The sequence below is a fragment of the Panthera uncia genome, chromosome D4 (assembly GCF_023721935.1).
Source record: "Panthera uncia isolate 11264 chromosome D4, Puncia_PCG_1.0, whole genome shotgun sequence".
NCBI classification, from domain to species: Eukaryota; Metazoa; Chordata; class Mammalia; order Carnivora; family Felidae; genus Panthera; species Panthera uncia.
In genome coordinates this window covers 29,123,602-29,138,730 of record NC_064807.1, presented here as the reverse complement: position 1 = coordinate 29,138,730, position 15,129 = coordinate 29,123,602, and the positions used below count along the sequence as shown (strand labels likewise).

At 33.5% G+C, this 15,129-nt stretch overlaps 1 protein-coding gene across 3 annotated transcripts in view; it reads right to left on the bottom strand.

Annotated features, from left to right (window-relative positions):
- Positions 1 to 15,129, bottom strand: part of ERCC6L2 (ERCC excision repair 6 like 2) — a 131,602-nt gene that overhangs the window by 58,280 nt on the left and 58,193 nt on the right. For all 3 annotated transcript variants that reach the window (XM_049634184.1, XM_049634199.1, XM_049634191.1), the window contains exons 7-12: positions 12,440 to 12,580; positions 11,296 to 11,409; positions 10,272 to 10,391; positions 4,276 to 4,347; positions 3,524 to 3,669; positions 762 to 857 (exon numbers count right to left, since the gene is read on the bottom strand). In XM_049634184.1, coding sequence (XP_049490141.1) covers positions 762 to 857; positions 3,524 to 3,669; positions 4,276 to 4,347; positions 10,272 to 10,391; positions 11,296 to 11,409; positions 12,440 to 12,580 — 689 coding nt within the window. The remainder of the gene's footprint in view (positions 1 to 761; positions 858 to 3,523; positions 3,670 to 4,275; positions 4,348 to 10,271; positions 10,392 to 11,295; positions 11,410 to 12,439; positions 12,581 to 15,129) is intronic.

Genomic DNA, 15,129 nt, shown 5'->3' with positions numbered 1-15,129 from the left:
GGGGGGGGGAGAGAGAGAGAGAGAGAGAGAGAGAGAGAGAGAGAGAATCCCAAGCAGGCACCATGCTGTCAGTGCAGAGCCCGAGATGGGGCTCGAACCCACAGAGCCGTGAGATCATTACCTGAGCCCAGACCAAGAGTTGGACACTTAACTGACTGAGTCACCTGTCCTTCTTAAATCAATCCTGTCAAAATGGGATTCTGAGATAGAAAGAAAATAAATTGCCGTTATCAGCCTGCCATTTGGGTTCAGATCTGAATACAATTTTTAATTACATTTTTTTTTTTTTTTAAGTAGGCTCCATGCCCAGCAGGGCCCAACTCATGACCCTGAGATCAAGACCTGAGCTGAGATCAAGAGTTGGATACTTAGGGGCACCTGGGTGGCTCAGTCGGTTAAGCATCTTACTTCAGCTTAGGTCATGATCTCACAGCTTGTGAGTTCGGGCCTTGCATTGGGCTCTGTGTTGACAGCTCAGAGCCTGGAGCCTGCTTTGGATTCTGTGTCTCCCTCTCTCTCTGCCCCTCACCAACTCATGCTCGGTCTCCCTCTCAAAAATAAATAAACATTAAAAAAAAAAAAAAAAGAGTTGGACACTTAACTGAGTCACCCAGATGCCCCTTAAATGCAATTTTTTTAAATAAGGTTTTCTCTGTCTTCTAATCATAGTCATATTATAAAAGCAACTTAAGAGAATCACAAGGGGGTATTTTCAGATTCAAAGTATTTGCAAGTCACTTTAAATTTTGTCAGTATTATACCTGTCAATTGCTTGAAGATCATTGGCTGGATTCCAAGTAGGATCAAACAATACAACAACATTGGCACCAACAAAATTGAGGCCTAGTCCACCAGCCCTGAGGAAACAGAATTGGGCACATTCAAATAGCAAAAGCATAGTCATTGCCTTCTAATTCAATTGTGCCAGGTTTCTGTAACCAAATCAACACAATACTGCATTAACATCATAAAAGATGATTAAAACACAAACATGCCACAAACAAAACAGCTACAGAATAGTTTTTCTACCATTCTAGAATAATCCTAAAAGAAATTGACCATTAAAGCCCACGTAAATAGGTTGTACTGTTTTTTTTCATTGTTTTGGATATTCAAATACGATGCTGTAAGGTCTTCCTAACATAATTTTTTAAAATTGTAAGTATGGTCCAACTAAATAAAGTAATATACACATTTTTAAAAACCAAGGCAGGAGTAGATGCACTTCTTACTCCTCTCAGTAAGTGCAGCTTAAAATGCTGGGCATCATATATAAAATAAATGTAAGACCTGAAAGGTAGAGAGAACAAAGCATGGCTAGAGACTATAAGAACTAAGGAAGGACATGACAGTGAGTTCTCCAGCTTTGTTTTTGCTTAAAAATCCCAGACTGGGTTCTGGAGAAACCAGCAAACGAAATGCCAACAGTCAAGACCAAAAAAAAAAGACCCAAGAAAAGCCCTTTTCCTTTAGCTAAAGAACCAGGAAAGGTATAGACTTTTAACACAGAAAATGTTAGATAATAACCCGCCTATTTTTGTAAACACCATGGAAAAAAAATCTATGACCTGAATCCCAACCTGGTCAGTAAAGGCTGAGTGAGGAGATTAGATTTCCACTCTTGCTTGACTAAAATGGGGTGCCTCTCACCTCCACTCAGAGGATATCACAGAAGACTGAGGAACTGGGACATTCATTTCTGCCCAGCTATAACCCAGTCGCCTCTGTAATGTCAGTGGAGGCCGTACAGAAACAGTAATCAAGTGCCTCACTCTTAGGATGTCAATAAAAGCCAAGCAAGAAACATGGATTCCCATCCCTATGTGGCTGGCATGGTGTCTGGCTAAAATAGAGGGGGAAAGCCCCTATAAGCTCAAAGTAAAAAATTACAAAATGTGTGAAGAAACCATGTACCATGAGCAAGAGCAAGAGGGAACAACAGAAGGATTAGCAGCCCCAATTCAGGAGTTAACAGAGCAAAAATGCCATTTAAAAAGGGATTTTAAAAAATAATGATTGAAATTACTAAAGAAACAAAAGAAAAGCTAGAAAACATAAAGAACAAAATATAAGTAAAAATGATTAGGCAGATTTGAAAAATACCAATAGAGCTTTAAACATGAAAAATACAGTCTTTAAAAATTCACTGAATGGGTTAAATAGCAATTTCTAATGTAGAGATAATTAGGAGCCTTATGGCAGATCTCATCAAATTAGATGGGGGTGAGCAGACAAGGAATGGCAGATGACAGCTTGTCTAGAAGTTCTGTACTATTTGAAGTATTGTTGAAGGCGTTTGTTACTTTGGAAACATTATTTAAGAAATTAAGCATGTTTATGTACTTTATAAAACTTAACAGAAGACAATATCCTATGTCATTTAATGCTCGTAGGTAAGGGCTCATATGAGAAATTACTTCTTGAATCCATTCACAGGAAGATGGGAATCCAGAGCGTCTCTCAATGCAAGAGTTCAAGGAGAATTTCGGTGTTCAATAGTAAGTAGCGCATTCATCATATATATAATTTTATGCATTTTAAGTAATTTTTGTGTTGACTTTTTACATTTTACATATGTTTGCTTTTAACTTTTTTTAAAAAAAAATTATTATCCTTGAGAGAGAGAGCACAAACAGGGGAGGGGCAGAGAGAGAGGACAAAGGATCCAAAGCAGACTCTATGCCAAAGCACCCAGCCTGATGTGGGGCTCAAACTCACAAACTGTGAGATCATGACCTGAGCCAAAGTTGGACGCTCAATGACTGAGCCACCCAGGCACCCTGCTACGTTTGTTTTTAAAGTCCTCTGAAATTCTTTTTGCAAGATAGTGGGGGTAAATCTATAAAGTACTTATTACATTAGATGTCAAAAGTTAAGGATTTGTTGCCCCCCAAAAGGGATTAATCTTCTTAGGTGTTTATACTGGCATAAATCTTGCTTTAAAGTGTATATATTCTTTAAAAGGTTTTAATGAGAGATTCATAAATAGGTGTTAGAACTGACTTAACTTTTATAAAACCTATTAATGTAGAGCTGCTATGGTTGAGACCAGGTAGACAGAGGGAGGAAATACCTGGCCCACTAACCCTAGTGAACTCTCTAGGGCTGCTTGAGCATACTTTAAAAGCCACTGCTACAAATGATTCTTAGTTATTTGATTAATAACTCAATTACTCAATTAAGTCTGCCTGTTCTGACCACAGACATGAATAAAAACACTACCACAGAAAATTCCTGGGAGGAAACATCCATTTCTTTTGATTGTTATCTTTATAAACCCAGACATATAAAGAGAATCCAGTGATGATAAGGAAATTGAGAAAAAAGGTTAGGTAAAACTCAAGATATTGTTATTTCAGTCATAATTAATATAATAGCATTTTTGCTGCTTCTCCTCAAAGCCAAATAAAACAAGGCAATATAATCATAACCACTGAAAATTAATCCAGTAATAATTTTTAAATTACCCTAAATCTTAAAAGCAATTACATAAAAATCAAGTTATCAAATTTTATTTTCTTACATTGTGGAGACAAGGCAAATGTTAACATCTTGTGTACTGTTGAACTCTTTCACGATCTTGATTCTTTCCTCTGATTTCGTACTTCCATCAAGTCGTCGGTAATCAAGGCCAGCTGCCATACAGTATTGCTGCAGAACATCAAGTAACTAGAGAAAAGGTATGGAAATGGGCAAAAACAAATGTATGGTTTAATAAATTTCGTACCACTATAGAGAGAAGATTTACTAAGTATTAATAATTGCTGCTCACAAGTTCTTTCTTATAATCACAAGAGCAACAAATATTTTCCTGACTTCTGGCTTATGTATTTCTCCCCATTATCCTGAAACTGACTTTAATATTCACCAATGTTTGTTTTTTAAATCAATCTTTCAGGGAAAAAAAATCAAACTTTATTTTTTTTTGAAACTAAAACCAAATAAAAAGTATTGGCCAAATAATTTATGTAAGTGAATTTCATTATTTGTGCTATTTTCCAAGTTCTAAAATCTCTTACATGCCTTAAAGAACACTTTAATTATTAATAAAAACATCAACAGAGAATTAAAAATCTTTGAGTTTGCTCTTTGATAGTAATCTTGATATAATTTAGATTTAAGTGTCTGTTTTAAAAGTTGCTTATGTCACTACTATTTTCTACAGTATGTATAAGATAAAACTGTGGCTGGACACTGTTATGTCTCTTAGGATTATCTATGCCTCAAGAGCTAGGGCTGGGCCAATTAAGAGTATATACTTCAGAAGGAACTTACCTTGGTGGAAAAGGAGAAAAGAAGTATTTTATCTTTGTTTTTCCTACAATGATTTAAAAGCTGCTGAAGGACCTAGAAATGAACCACAGAAATCAACCACCAATGAACCAGTTCCAACTAAAAGCACACTTTATACATATAAACATCACTAGAGAATTTCTTAAAAATTATTTTTATACAACATAACCTCAGTCCTCTTTCCTAATTCCCTTCATTTTTGCCAAGTTAGAGAAATAAAGTATTAGATATTACATGAAATGTTATTCATCATCATACTGTCAATAATGAGGTAAGGTTCCCAAAGACTTTTGTTTCATCTCATCTGGTTTTAATAAAAAGGAAACATTTTAGATTATGGGATGCATTTAAATGAATTAATTTAATTTCCAAAAAACACTTTCTTTATACCTACAATATGTTCAGAAACTAAATTACAGAACAGCATTCCTTTTAGGAAGTATTTAAATTTTTTCTAGATAGATGTAATGAAATGTGTTTAATTACATCTAGGTCTTGATATTTGTTTTCTTAAAATAATCAGTCACATATACACCTCTTCTTATTTTATCCCCTCTGCTTCTCTATTTACAGTAAGTCCTGACTTCCAGATTTGATTCTGACCTCAAAATGTCAATAATTTGCCCCAAATACAGTGCTTTTAGGGAGGAAGCAAATAATTCAAACCTGTGTATAACAGTATCACTGTAATTTTTAAAATAGGCATTTCCACATCTGGCAGTGACAGTTCCAGAACACTGTGGAAAAATAATCCACAAAGTAAAGAAAAGGAATTTTCTGTACTAAGCCTAAAGTTTTTCTGAATTATGCAATAAACACTTCAGTTTTGTTTATTCACTGATAAGCATTTAAACTTAAACAAAAAATCATATTCAATATAACACTCTTTTAATAATTGACTAAGAGAAGATATAGTGCTAACTCTGACCCCCATGGTCCAATCCCTCTGAAAAAGCTATAGAAAAAAAAAAAGCTACTCAAATAACCAAACGGTGATAAAAATGTCACAGATCAAGTCAACATAATTTTAATACTTGCAAAACTTATAAAGTAAGTTTTGCATTAGCTTTATTTTTTAATAAAATAACTGATTCTGTATAAAGGATGTGAATTTGAACTTCACATAATACAATAACTTTTTAAAATTAAAGACTTTTTTAGAGCAATTTTGGATTTTCAGAAGAACAGAGTAAAATATACAGAGAATTTGCCCAGAATCCCTCTCCCGCATCTTATATCCCTGCCCCTCCCTGCACAAAGTTTTCCCTATTATTAACATCTTGCATTAGGGTGGTACATTTGTAACAACTGATGGACGAATAAATTGTTATTAATAAATTATTATTATAAACTATTATTAAATTATTAACTATTATTATTAACTAAAGTCTGTTAACATTATTTATAATAGGGCTCATTCCTTGTGGTGTACATTCCATGAGTTTTGACAAATATATAATGACATGTATTCACCATTAAAGTATTATATGGAATTGTTTCACTGCCCTAAAAATTCCCTGTGCTCCATCTATGTATCCCTCCTTGCAAACTCCTGACAACCATTTATTATTTTATTTTCTCTACAGTTTTGCATTTTCTAGAATATCATAGAGTTAGAATCATACAGTAAGTAGCCTTTCAGACTAGCTTTTTTCACTTAGTAATATGCATTTAAGATGACCATGTCTTTTCGTAGTTTGATAGTTCATTTCTTTCTATTGTTGAATAATAGTCTATTGTCTGAATGTATCACAACTTATCTATTCATCTACTGAAGGACATCTTGGTTGCTTCCAAGTTTTGGCAATTATAAATAAAATTGCTAAAAGTATCTGTGTACAGGTTCTTGTGTGAACTAAGTTTTTAATTTACTTGGGTAAATATCAAGGAGTGCTGTAAATAACAATGTTCACACTAAGAAATCTTGAACGTAACTTTTCTCAAATTAGTCAAGCCTAGAGAAGAACATGACCCCTATATGATCCCAACAGCACTAAACTCGGTTTTCTAAGCCTTTTTCCCCACCCTTCACAGTAAGTGGCTCTGTGGTATTTCCCAAGGGAAGGGAAAATGAGGATTCTTATCAGGGGAATAAGTGCAATTTTTGACCATCTGCTTGAATAGTAGTTGAGGTCAAAAAAAGACCTTCACATTTAACAGAAAGAGCTGGAGTTCATGAGTATAGTTCTGAGGGTAGGAAGGGTACAGTGAGCATTATATCAACAAATAAATTGCAGCTGTAGGCTGACCTATAATAAGAGAAGCAGAACTAGTATCTTTCATCACTTGAATTCAAGAAGTACATGCAACTTGGATTTCTTAACCCCAGAGACAGTAGATTACAAGCCTATACATTTTGTATCACGAAATTACCAGGTGATGTTGATAATCAAATGATGAAACACAATTTTAAAAATATAACCTTAGGTTATTAATATCAGTGTCTTTCTTGTTGGTGTTATCTCACAAAGTAAATTATAGTCGCCTTTCACATATAAAGACATCAACCCAGACTCCATCAATAATTCATGCTTGCTTTTTCCCTTCTAAAACTCATAACAAAAAAAAGTAATAATTATTTTAATCAGACATTATTTCTAAATATACATTGAGTAGTTATAAAATTCCATTTAATATCAAGAGTAACTTTTTAGTGAAGAGTCACAATGAATGATATTTAAATATATAACAATAGATAATACAGTTTTCATAAGGAGGCCATGATTTCTGAAAATATTCTATTGGCTTGAATTATGGGATAATAAGTGCTCAGTTCCAAATTAATTGAGCTTTTTATATAGTTTTATTTAAAATAAATAAAGTCGGGGCACCTTGGTGGCTCAGTCAGTTGAACTTTCCACTCTTGATTTCAACTCAGGTCATGATCTCACAGTTTGTGAGATCAAGCCGTCAGGCTCTGTGCTGACAGCATGGAGCCTGCTTGGAATTCTCTTTCTCCATCTCTCTCTGTCCCTCCACCATTCGTTCTCTCTCTTTCGCTCCCAAAGTAAGTAAACATTAAATAAATAAATACGTAAATAAATAAAAGTCAATAAAATGGATGACAAAAATAGATTTATTATTGTTAGGAAATATTGGTAGGAAAATTACTACTATTAGGTTTGAATTATTTATTGTGATAATAAAACAGAATATTCTCACTAATACAAACTTATTTATTTAAAAATACACAACTCTCAACAAAGTGGGTATAGAGAGAACATACCTCAACATAATAAAGGCCATATGTGACAAGCTTACAGCTAATGTAATATCCACTGGTAAAAACTGAAAGCTTTTCCTCCAAGATCAGGAATAAGACAAGGATGCCTACTCTTGTCACTGTTATTCAACACTGTACTGGAAGTCCTAGCTAGAGCAATAAGGCAAGACAAGGAAATAAAAGGCATCCAAATGGCAAAGGAAAAAGTAAAAGTGTCTCTGTTTACATATGGCATGATCTTATATATCAAAAACCTAGACTCCACAAAAAACTGTTAAAACTAAAAAATTCAGTAAAATTACAGGATACAAAATCAATCTACAAAAATTCATTGCATTTCTGTATATTAATAAGGAACCATAAGAAGAGTAAATTAAGAAAACAATCCCATTTACAAATGCATAAAAAAGAACCAAGTAAAAATAAATTTAACCAAGGAGATGAAAGACCTATACATTGAGAATGATAAGACACTGAAGAAGACACAAATAAATAGAAAGGTATTCAGTGTTCGTAGGCTGGGAATGTTGGAAAATGTCCATACTACTCAAAGCAATCTATAGATTCAATGCAATCCCCATCAAAATTCCAATGGCATTTTCCACAGAAATAAGAACAAACAACACTAAAATTTCCATGGACTCACAAAAAAACCTGAATAGTCAAAGCAATCTTGAGAAAGAGCAACAAAACTGGAGGCCTTGTTGGAAACCACACTTCCTGATTTCAAACCATACTACAAAGTTATGGTACTATATGGTACTATATGGTACTGACATTAAAACAGACAGGTCAATGGAACAAAACAGAGAGTCCAGGAATAAACCCAAACATATATAGTCACTTAATTTATGACAAAGAAGCCAAGAATATACAAAGGGGAAAGGATACTCTCTTTAATAAATGGTGCTGGGAAAACTGGACAGCCACATGCAAAAGAGTGAAATTGATCTCGGTAAGACATCTGCACCCCCATGTTTACTGCAGCATTGTTTATAACAGCCAAGACTCGGAAAAAATGTTAGGTGTCTATTGACAGATAAATGGATAAAGAAAACATGAAATACACATATACAACGGAATATTCGGTCATAAAAAAGAAATCCTGGCATTGCAACAACACGAATGACATTATGCTTCATGAAATAAGAGAGACCAAGAAATATAGATACTGTATGATCTCACTTATACGTGGAAACTAAAAAAAAAAAAAAAAAGTTTGAGGGGTGCCTGCATGGCTCAGTCGTTTGAGCGTCCGACTTTGGCTCAGGTCATGATCTCACCATTCATGAGTTCAAGCCCCGCATTGGGCTCTGTGCTGACAGTTCAGAGCCTGGAGCCTGCTTCAGATCTGTGTCACCCTCTCTCTCTGCTCCTCCCCCACTCACACTTTGTCTCTCTCTCTCTCTAAAAAATAAATAAAAAATTTAAAAAAATTTTTTAAAAAGTTTGAATTTATAGGTGCAGCAAACAGATTGGTGGTTGCCAGAAGCTAGGGGTGGAGGCAGGCAAAATCGATGAAGGTGGTCAAAAGGTACTTTTCAATTGTAAGATAAACAGGTGCTAAGGATTTAATGTACAGCATGGTGACTATAGTTAACAATGCTGTATTATATATCTGAATGTTGCTAAGAGAGTTGATCTTAATAGGCCTCATCATAAGAAAAAATAACTATGTGTGGTGATTGATATTAAATAAACTTATTGTGATTATTATTTAGCCATATACATATGTATCAAATCATTGTTTTGCACCCCTAAAACCAAAACAATGTTATATGCCAATTATATCTCAATTAAAAAAATACATACCCAAGTATTTAAGGTAATCTTCTTGGCTTTTATTCTATTTCATTGAATTTAGAGGTCCAAGTAAACTACACTATGATGAATTTATGTAGATTAACTGCTAAAAATATTTCCAGGGTTTTAGAAACAACAACTACCTACCTCGAATTACTTCTTATTTTATTTATTTAGCCAAAAGAAATAACTTACTTTTTAAAAAATTAAACCATAAAGCTGAGAATTGTTCTGTAATAGTCTCTGAATCCATAAAGATTCTTGACAGTTATTAAAGAGTTAAACAAGCAAAGTCCGCTGCAAAAAGGCCGGAAGCTGTCAGCAATCATGCAGCTGTCACAGGCCTACGTCATGGGTGCAGAACCTAGCCATACTTTTCACACCTTCCCTTAGTAATATATCACCAAGGGCAGCACCTACAGGTCAGTTTCCTAGTGTACAACAAATGCTCCCTTGCCACAAATGAGATTAGCAACCTTCCAATACAGATTGGCAAGTGAAACCAAGAGGCAGAAAATTCAGTATAGACAGAAAGGTCTTGTCCACCTTGAACTCTTTAAGAAGTTCCTTTCTCTAAGTCCAAGCTATTGTATAGCCTCCTCCTAGTATTTGGCGTTAGCGTTTGTATTTCTGGTAGATTATCTCCTTAAACATTTGAAGACAAGCTATTATATATGCAGCACAACAGCGCACATTTTTAAGCAGGCATACGTCTAATACATTGATAAGAAGAGTCTAAAGTGTATCTGATGTAACCACTAAGTGAGAACCTACTGCATGTATGGTTCATTGTGAGCTAGTAAATGCTGACACAGCTACGCCAGTCATCTTTGGCCAGTCTCTTCTGAATGATTGAGTATCTGTTCTGATTAGTTGGTGTCCCTGTCACACTACTGATAAATATTTTGAATATCATCCTTGTGTGTATGCAGCCTGAGAGAAGAGCACTTACCTTCATTTTCCCACTGTATTTTGGGTCCGAGAGTGTTTCAAAGGCTGCATCTTTGCTTTTCTGCACAAAATCTGGGAATTTGGAAAATACCTGATCACATATCCTTTTGATAAGTGTTTCCTTAAGGGGAAAAGGTAGAAGAAAAGAAATTTCAACTTAACACATTTAAACCTATATAAATTGAGATTGCTTATGAAAAAAATTCTATTTAGAAGGAACATATTACTTTGAAGATATTATCTTCTCTAAGTCAGACTAATAATTCAGAAAACCTTAAAGTGATAATGTTAATTACATATGGTTTTGATGAGTTCTGAGATAATGATAGGACTAATAATGTTATCATTATTCTTTTATGATTTCCAAAACAAGGAATCAAATACTTCCTAAAGAGCAAACAGTACTATCAAAGAACAATATTAAATTCTTATTAAATTTTAAAATTACATTTAAACAGCATTAAGATTATAACACAAAAAGAAAATAGAAAATCATTATGTAAAAAGCTTTAAAGAAGTTTTTTTAAATTTATGTTGTGCTCTAGAATAAGATACAATCGAAACGACCAAAGTAAATGATTGCATTTGTCTAAACTTTGAAATTACTCATTTATGCCAGCTTGGGAAATACTCGTAATATTTAATATACAGGTTATTATAAATACATTTTAATCCAATAGATTGAACAGATGGAATTAGACACATGATTAGTGGAAGAGGACTGACTCATCAAATATCTTACTTAGTAATTACATCAAAATATGTTAGGAAAACGAATATATGAACGTTATCACAGGTATAAAAAAAGAACTGTTATTTTAACTTAGGCTTTAATTTTCTCACTTCAATTAAAAACATATGAGCATATATTTCTTTGACACCTAAATTTAAAAATGAGCAAGTTCAGTTTCCTCTTTAATTGCATACAAAAATAAAGATATCTTTATTGGCTAAGACATTTTATATCAAATATAAAATCTTTATACCAGTAGCATCATGAAGAAGTACAAAAAGCCAACTCAAACCTGTTGTTTGGAGGTGCTAGCAGTCTGCAGTAGTGCAACATGGTTAGCTACCTTTTGAAGGACTGCAAGGTAACTGAAATACAAGGTTTTCACTGTTTCGCCATGTGAATTGGTCTGTAACCAGAAAGACAGAAAATAAAAACAGCAAGCAACTAACATGGCTATGTAACTACTTACTTCATGAAATCTATCACTTACACTAGTATTTATCATCTGGTTACTACTAGCACAATACATTTTGAGAAAATAATGGTCAACTGTTACACAAAATATCCATGCATCACTAATGTGGAATCATACTTTTGGTGAACCATAATACAGTGATGTTTAAAAAATAAAAAAAAAAGAGGGGAGAAAGTCCTCATTTCAGAAAGTATTTATCCTCATGACACACAGTGATAGAAATGCTGCCAGAAGAGGTCCCTGGTAAATAAAACTATGGCATGGAGGCAGGGCTGTAACAGAGCCCTTCACTATTCTCATTTATATTCCAAGGCTTCCTAGGAAACTGTGCATTTACAAAAGAGTGAGGTGGCTAAAAACAGCAAAATAAATGAGAGGTGGAACAAATATCAATCTAGAGAAATATTTATTTAGGGTCCCTCTGTGTACATGGATATTTGATAGATAACTTGATAATAAAATAGGTGAAAACGGGCAGGAAATATAGATAGGTTAAAAAAATACAAAGTAATATTTGTTTCTAAATAAAAATAAAATACTCTATTGTACCAAAACACAGTTCTTATTAATATTCTATCAGAATATTTTAAGCCTGCTATCAAAGAGTAAGTTTATTAGTAAGGGATAATGAGAAAGTTTTAAAAATTAGATGCAATTTCAAGATGAAAGTAGGCTACTTTCTAATAAAAGTTGAAAGGGAGGATATCAAATTGAAGCTACTAGTTTCTGAGAGCTACTGAAAAACTGGTTTATTGAAAAGATATATGAATATTGTATTTTGCTATGATTACTATTTGATATTGTAAAATATTTTTGAAAACTATTCCTTTTTATTAACTTATGGTTTCTAAATTTAGGGAACTGAGGAAAAGTTATTTTATCTGCTCCTCACTCTTACAGTAGAATAGACAACTGTGTAATCAAAACCAAGACCGTGAATATACCACACAGAAATGCTTGCCTTGAAACAACAATTTCTCTTTTTCCGGCCACTGTTACAGCTACAAGGCTCAGAAGACTGAAGTATCAAAGTCACATCTTTTGTTTCTAATACTGTTTGATAGACAGCTTTCTGAAAATCTGTCAGAGAACAATACACCATCTGCCAAGATAAAACACAAGGTGATTATTGGTACTTTTTTATAGTAGTAATAGCCACAATGCACATCAGATTTTATAAATTTTAAGAGTGATAACTGCTGATAAACTATTTTTCTTTTAGATACATTATTATGACAAATTCTCCTGATTTTCCTATACTCTTTGCTACCATCTTACCCTAAACTACATAAATAGAACTTTATTTTCAAATAAATCTCACAGAACTTTTTTTTCAACTGAAAGGAATCAAAATATGAAAAAATAAGTGAAGTGTTTTCCTTATATATTTCTATATAGAATGTACTCTATATTTCAGGGTTTCATACTATTAGCCCATCATGCAAATATATGACTACAGTTCAGGTCAGATAAAAAAGTAGATGAGAAAAGGGAAAACTTTAGAACAATAGTATGAACAATATTTAATGAATTACTTGAAAATTTATACTAAAAACAGCATAAAGTATTTGTATTTTATATCCTGGTATAAATTTCTAATATTAGTAAAGGTAAGAATTAAAAAATACACATAAAACAACTACAAGTTTCTATTTTGTGTCCAATTCCAAGAAAAGAAGAAAATATGATAAAATAATGCCACTAAGTTATGTGGGATATAATTTACCTTAGATTTCTAGTAGCACTGGAAACTGGTAAACGTCTTCTAGATGTAGCTCTATATAATCAGGGTCATAAAACTCATAATAAGATTTTGAAAAATGTGAACAAAAAGGAAAAACCATCTATCTATAAATATTTATGTGTTTATATCACTACAACAGAATAGTATTGCTAAAAAATGACAAATTCTGTTGTTTCTTTTGCTATAAAGAAGCTTTTTAGTTTGATTAACCTCACTTTTAAAATTTTTGCTTTTGTTGCTTATGCTTTTGATGCCATATTCAAAAAAATCATCAGCAATCATCACAAGATCAACGTCAAGGAGCTTTTTCCCTGTTTTTCTAGGAGTTTTACAAGATCACATCTTGTGTTTTAATCTTTAACCCATTTACAGTTACTTTTTGTGAGTAGAAGATAGGAGTCCATATAAATATACAATTTTCCCACTGCCGCTTATTGAAAAGAGCATCTTACTGAGTATTCTTGGCTCCCCTGTCAAATATTAGTTGACTGTATATACATGGGTTTATTTCTGGGCTCTTTATTCCACTCTACTGGTCTATGTGTCTGTTTTTATGCCAGTACCATACTGTTTTGATTACTATAGCCTTGTAATATAGTTTGAAATCAGGAAATGTGACACCTGACAACTTAGCTGTTCCTGCTCAAGATTGCTTTGGCTATTTTGGGGTATATGGTGGTTCCATACAAATTTTAGGATTGTTTGTTCTATTCCTGAAAAAAACTGCCATAGGAATTTTTATAGGGATTGCATGGACATTTTAACAATACTAATTCTTCCAATCCATGAACATGAGTGTCCTTCCATTCACGTGTGTCTTCTTCAATCTCTTTCATCAGTTTCTTATAGTTTTCAGTGTATAGGTCTTTCACCTCCTTGGTTAAATTTATTCCCAAGTATTTTAAAACAGGTAGTAACATTTACTAAACACTTCTTACACGCCACACACTTCAGAGCAACCATGTGAGGCAAAAACTATCACCATTCACATTTAACAGATGGGAGCCAAGGTTTGAGAGACTTAGCAAATTGCTCAAGGTCATAAAACTCGTAAGTAGGGAGCCAGGATTCAAGCCTATAATATTTGACTCTAGAGCCCAAGCTCTAGACACTCTGTGCACAACTCTTTCTTCATATTTTAGTTGTTGCTCCTACTGGATAGACAAATAGTATACATAAAATTGCACAAAATATTTTTAAAAGTGAGGGTTCATTAAGTATTCCAATTAAATGACAATATCTGCTTTAGATCAAAAAGTCAAATGTTGGGGCACCTGGGTGGCTCAGTTGGTTAAGCATTCAACTCTTGACTTCAGCTTAGGTCATGATCTCACAGTTCATGAGACTGAGTCCTGTGTCAGGCTCGGCAATGCATGGAGCCTCCTTGGGATTCTCTCTGCCCTCCCCTGCTCACACTCTCTCTCAAGAATAAAGAAATGAACTTAAAAAAAAAAAGTCAAACACTTTATCATTTTCCCCAACTTGCACATCAGTAACATATTTTCCTTTCAAGTCTATCTTTTTAAAGTAATAATCAACAGGACATCCTAAGACTAGAGAGTATTTGATAGCATTGCCCTTATTTGGGACAACATTAATTAAACTTAGTTCATGGTAATTTATAAAACCTTTTTTCCATTACCTGAGCAAGAAGAACTACCAGATTAAAAACTATACAAGAGGACCACAACATTAAAAAAAAAAAAATCTCTTAAGGTTTACTCTTCAAATGTTCTTAAATAATTAACAGAATTTAATTATAACTTTCCTAAAGTTCTTCAAACTAAGTTAGTTGTATAACTGCAAATGGCCTTCTAAAAAAAAACAAAGCTTTTAATCACTGTGGTCCTATAGCTGTAATTAAGGTCTCATGGAATATACTGGGCTGTGGATAGTAGACAATATAT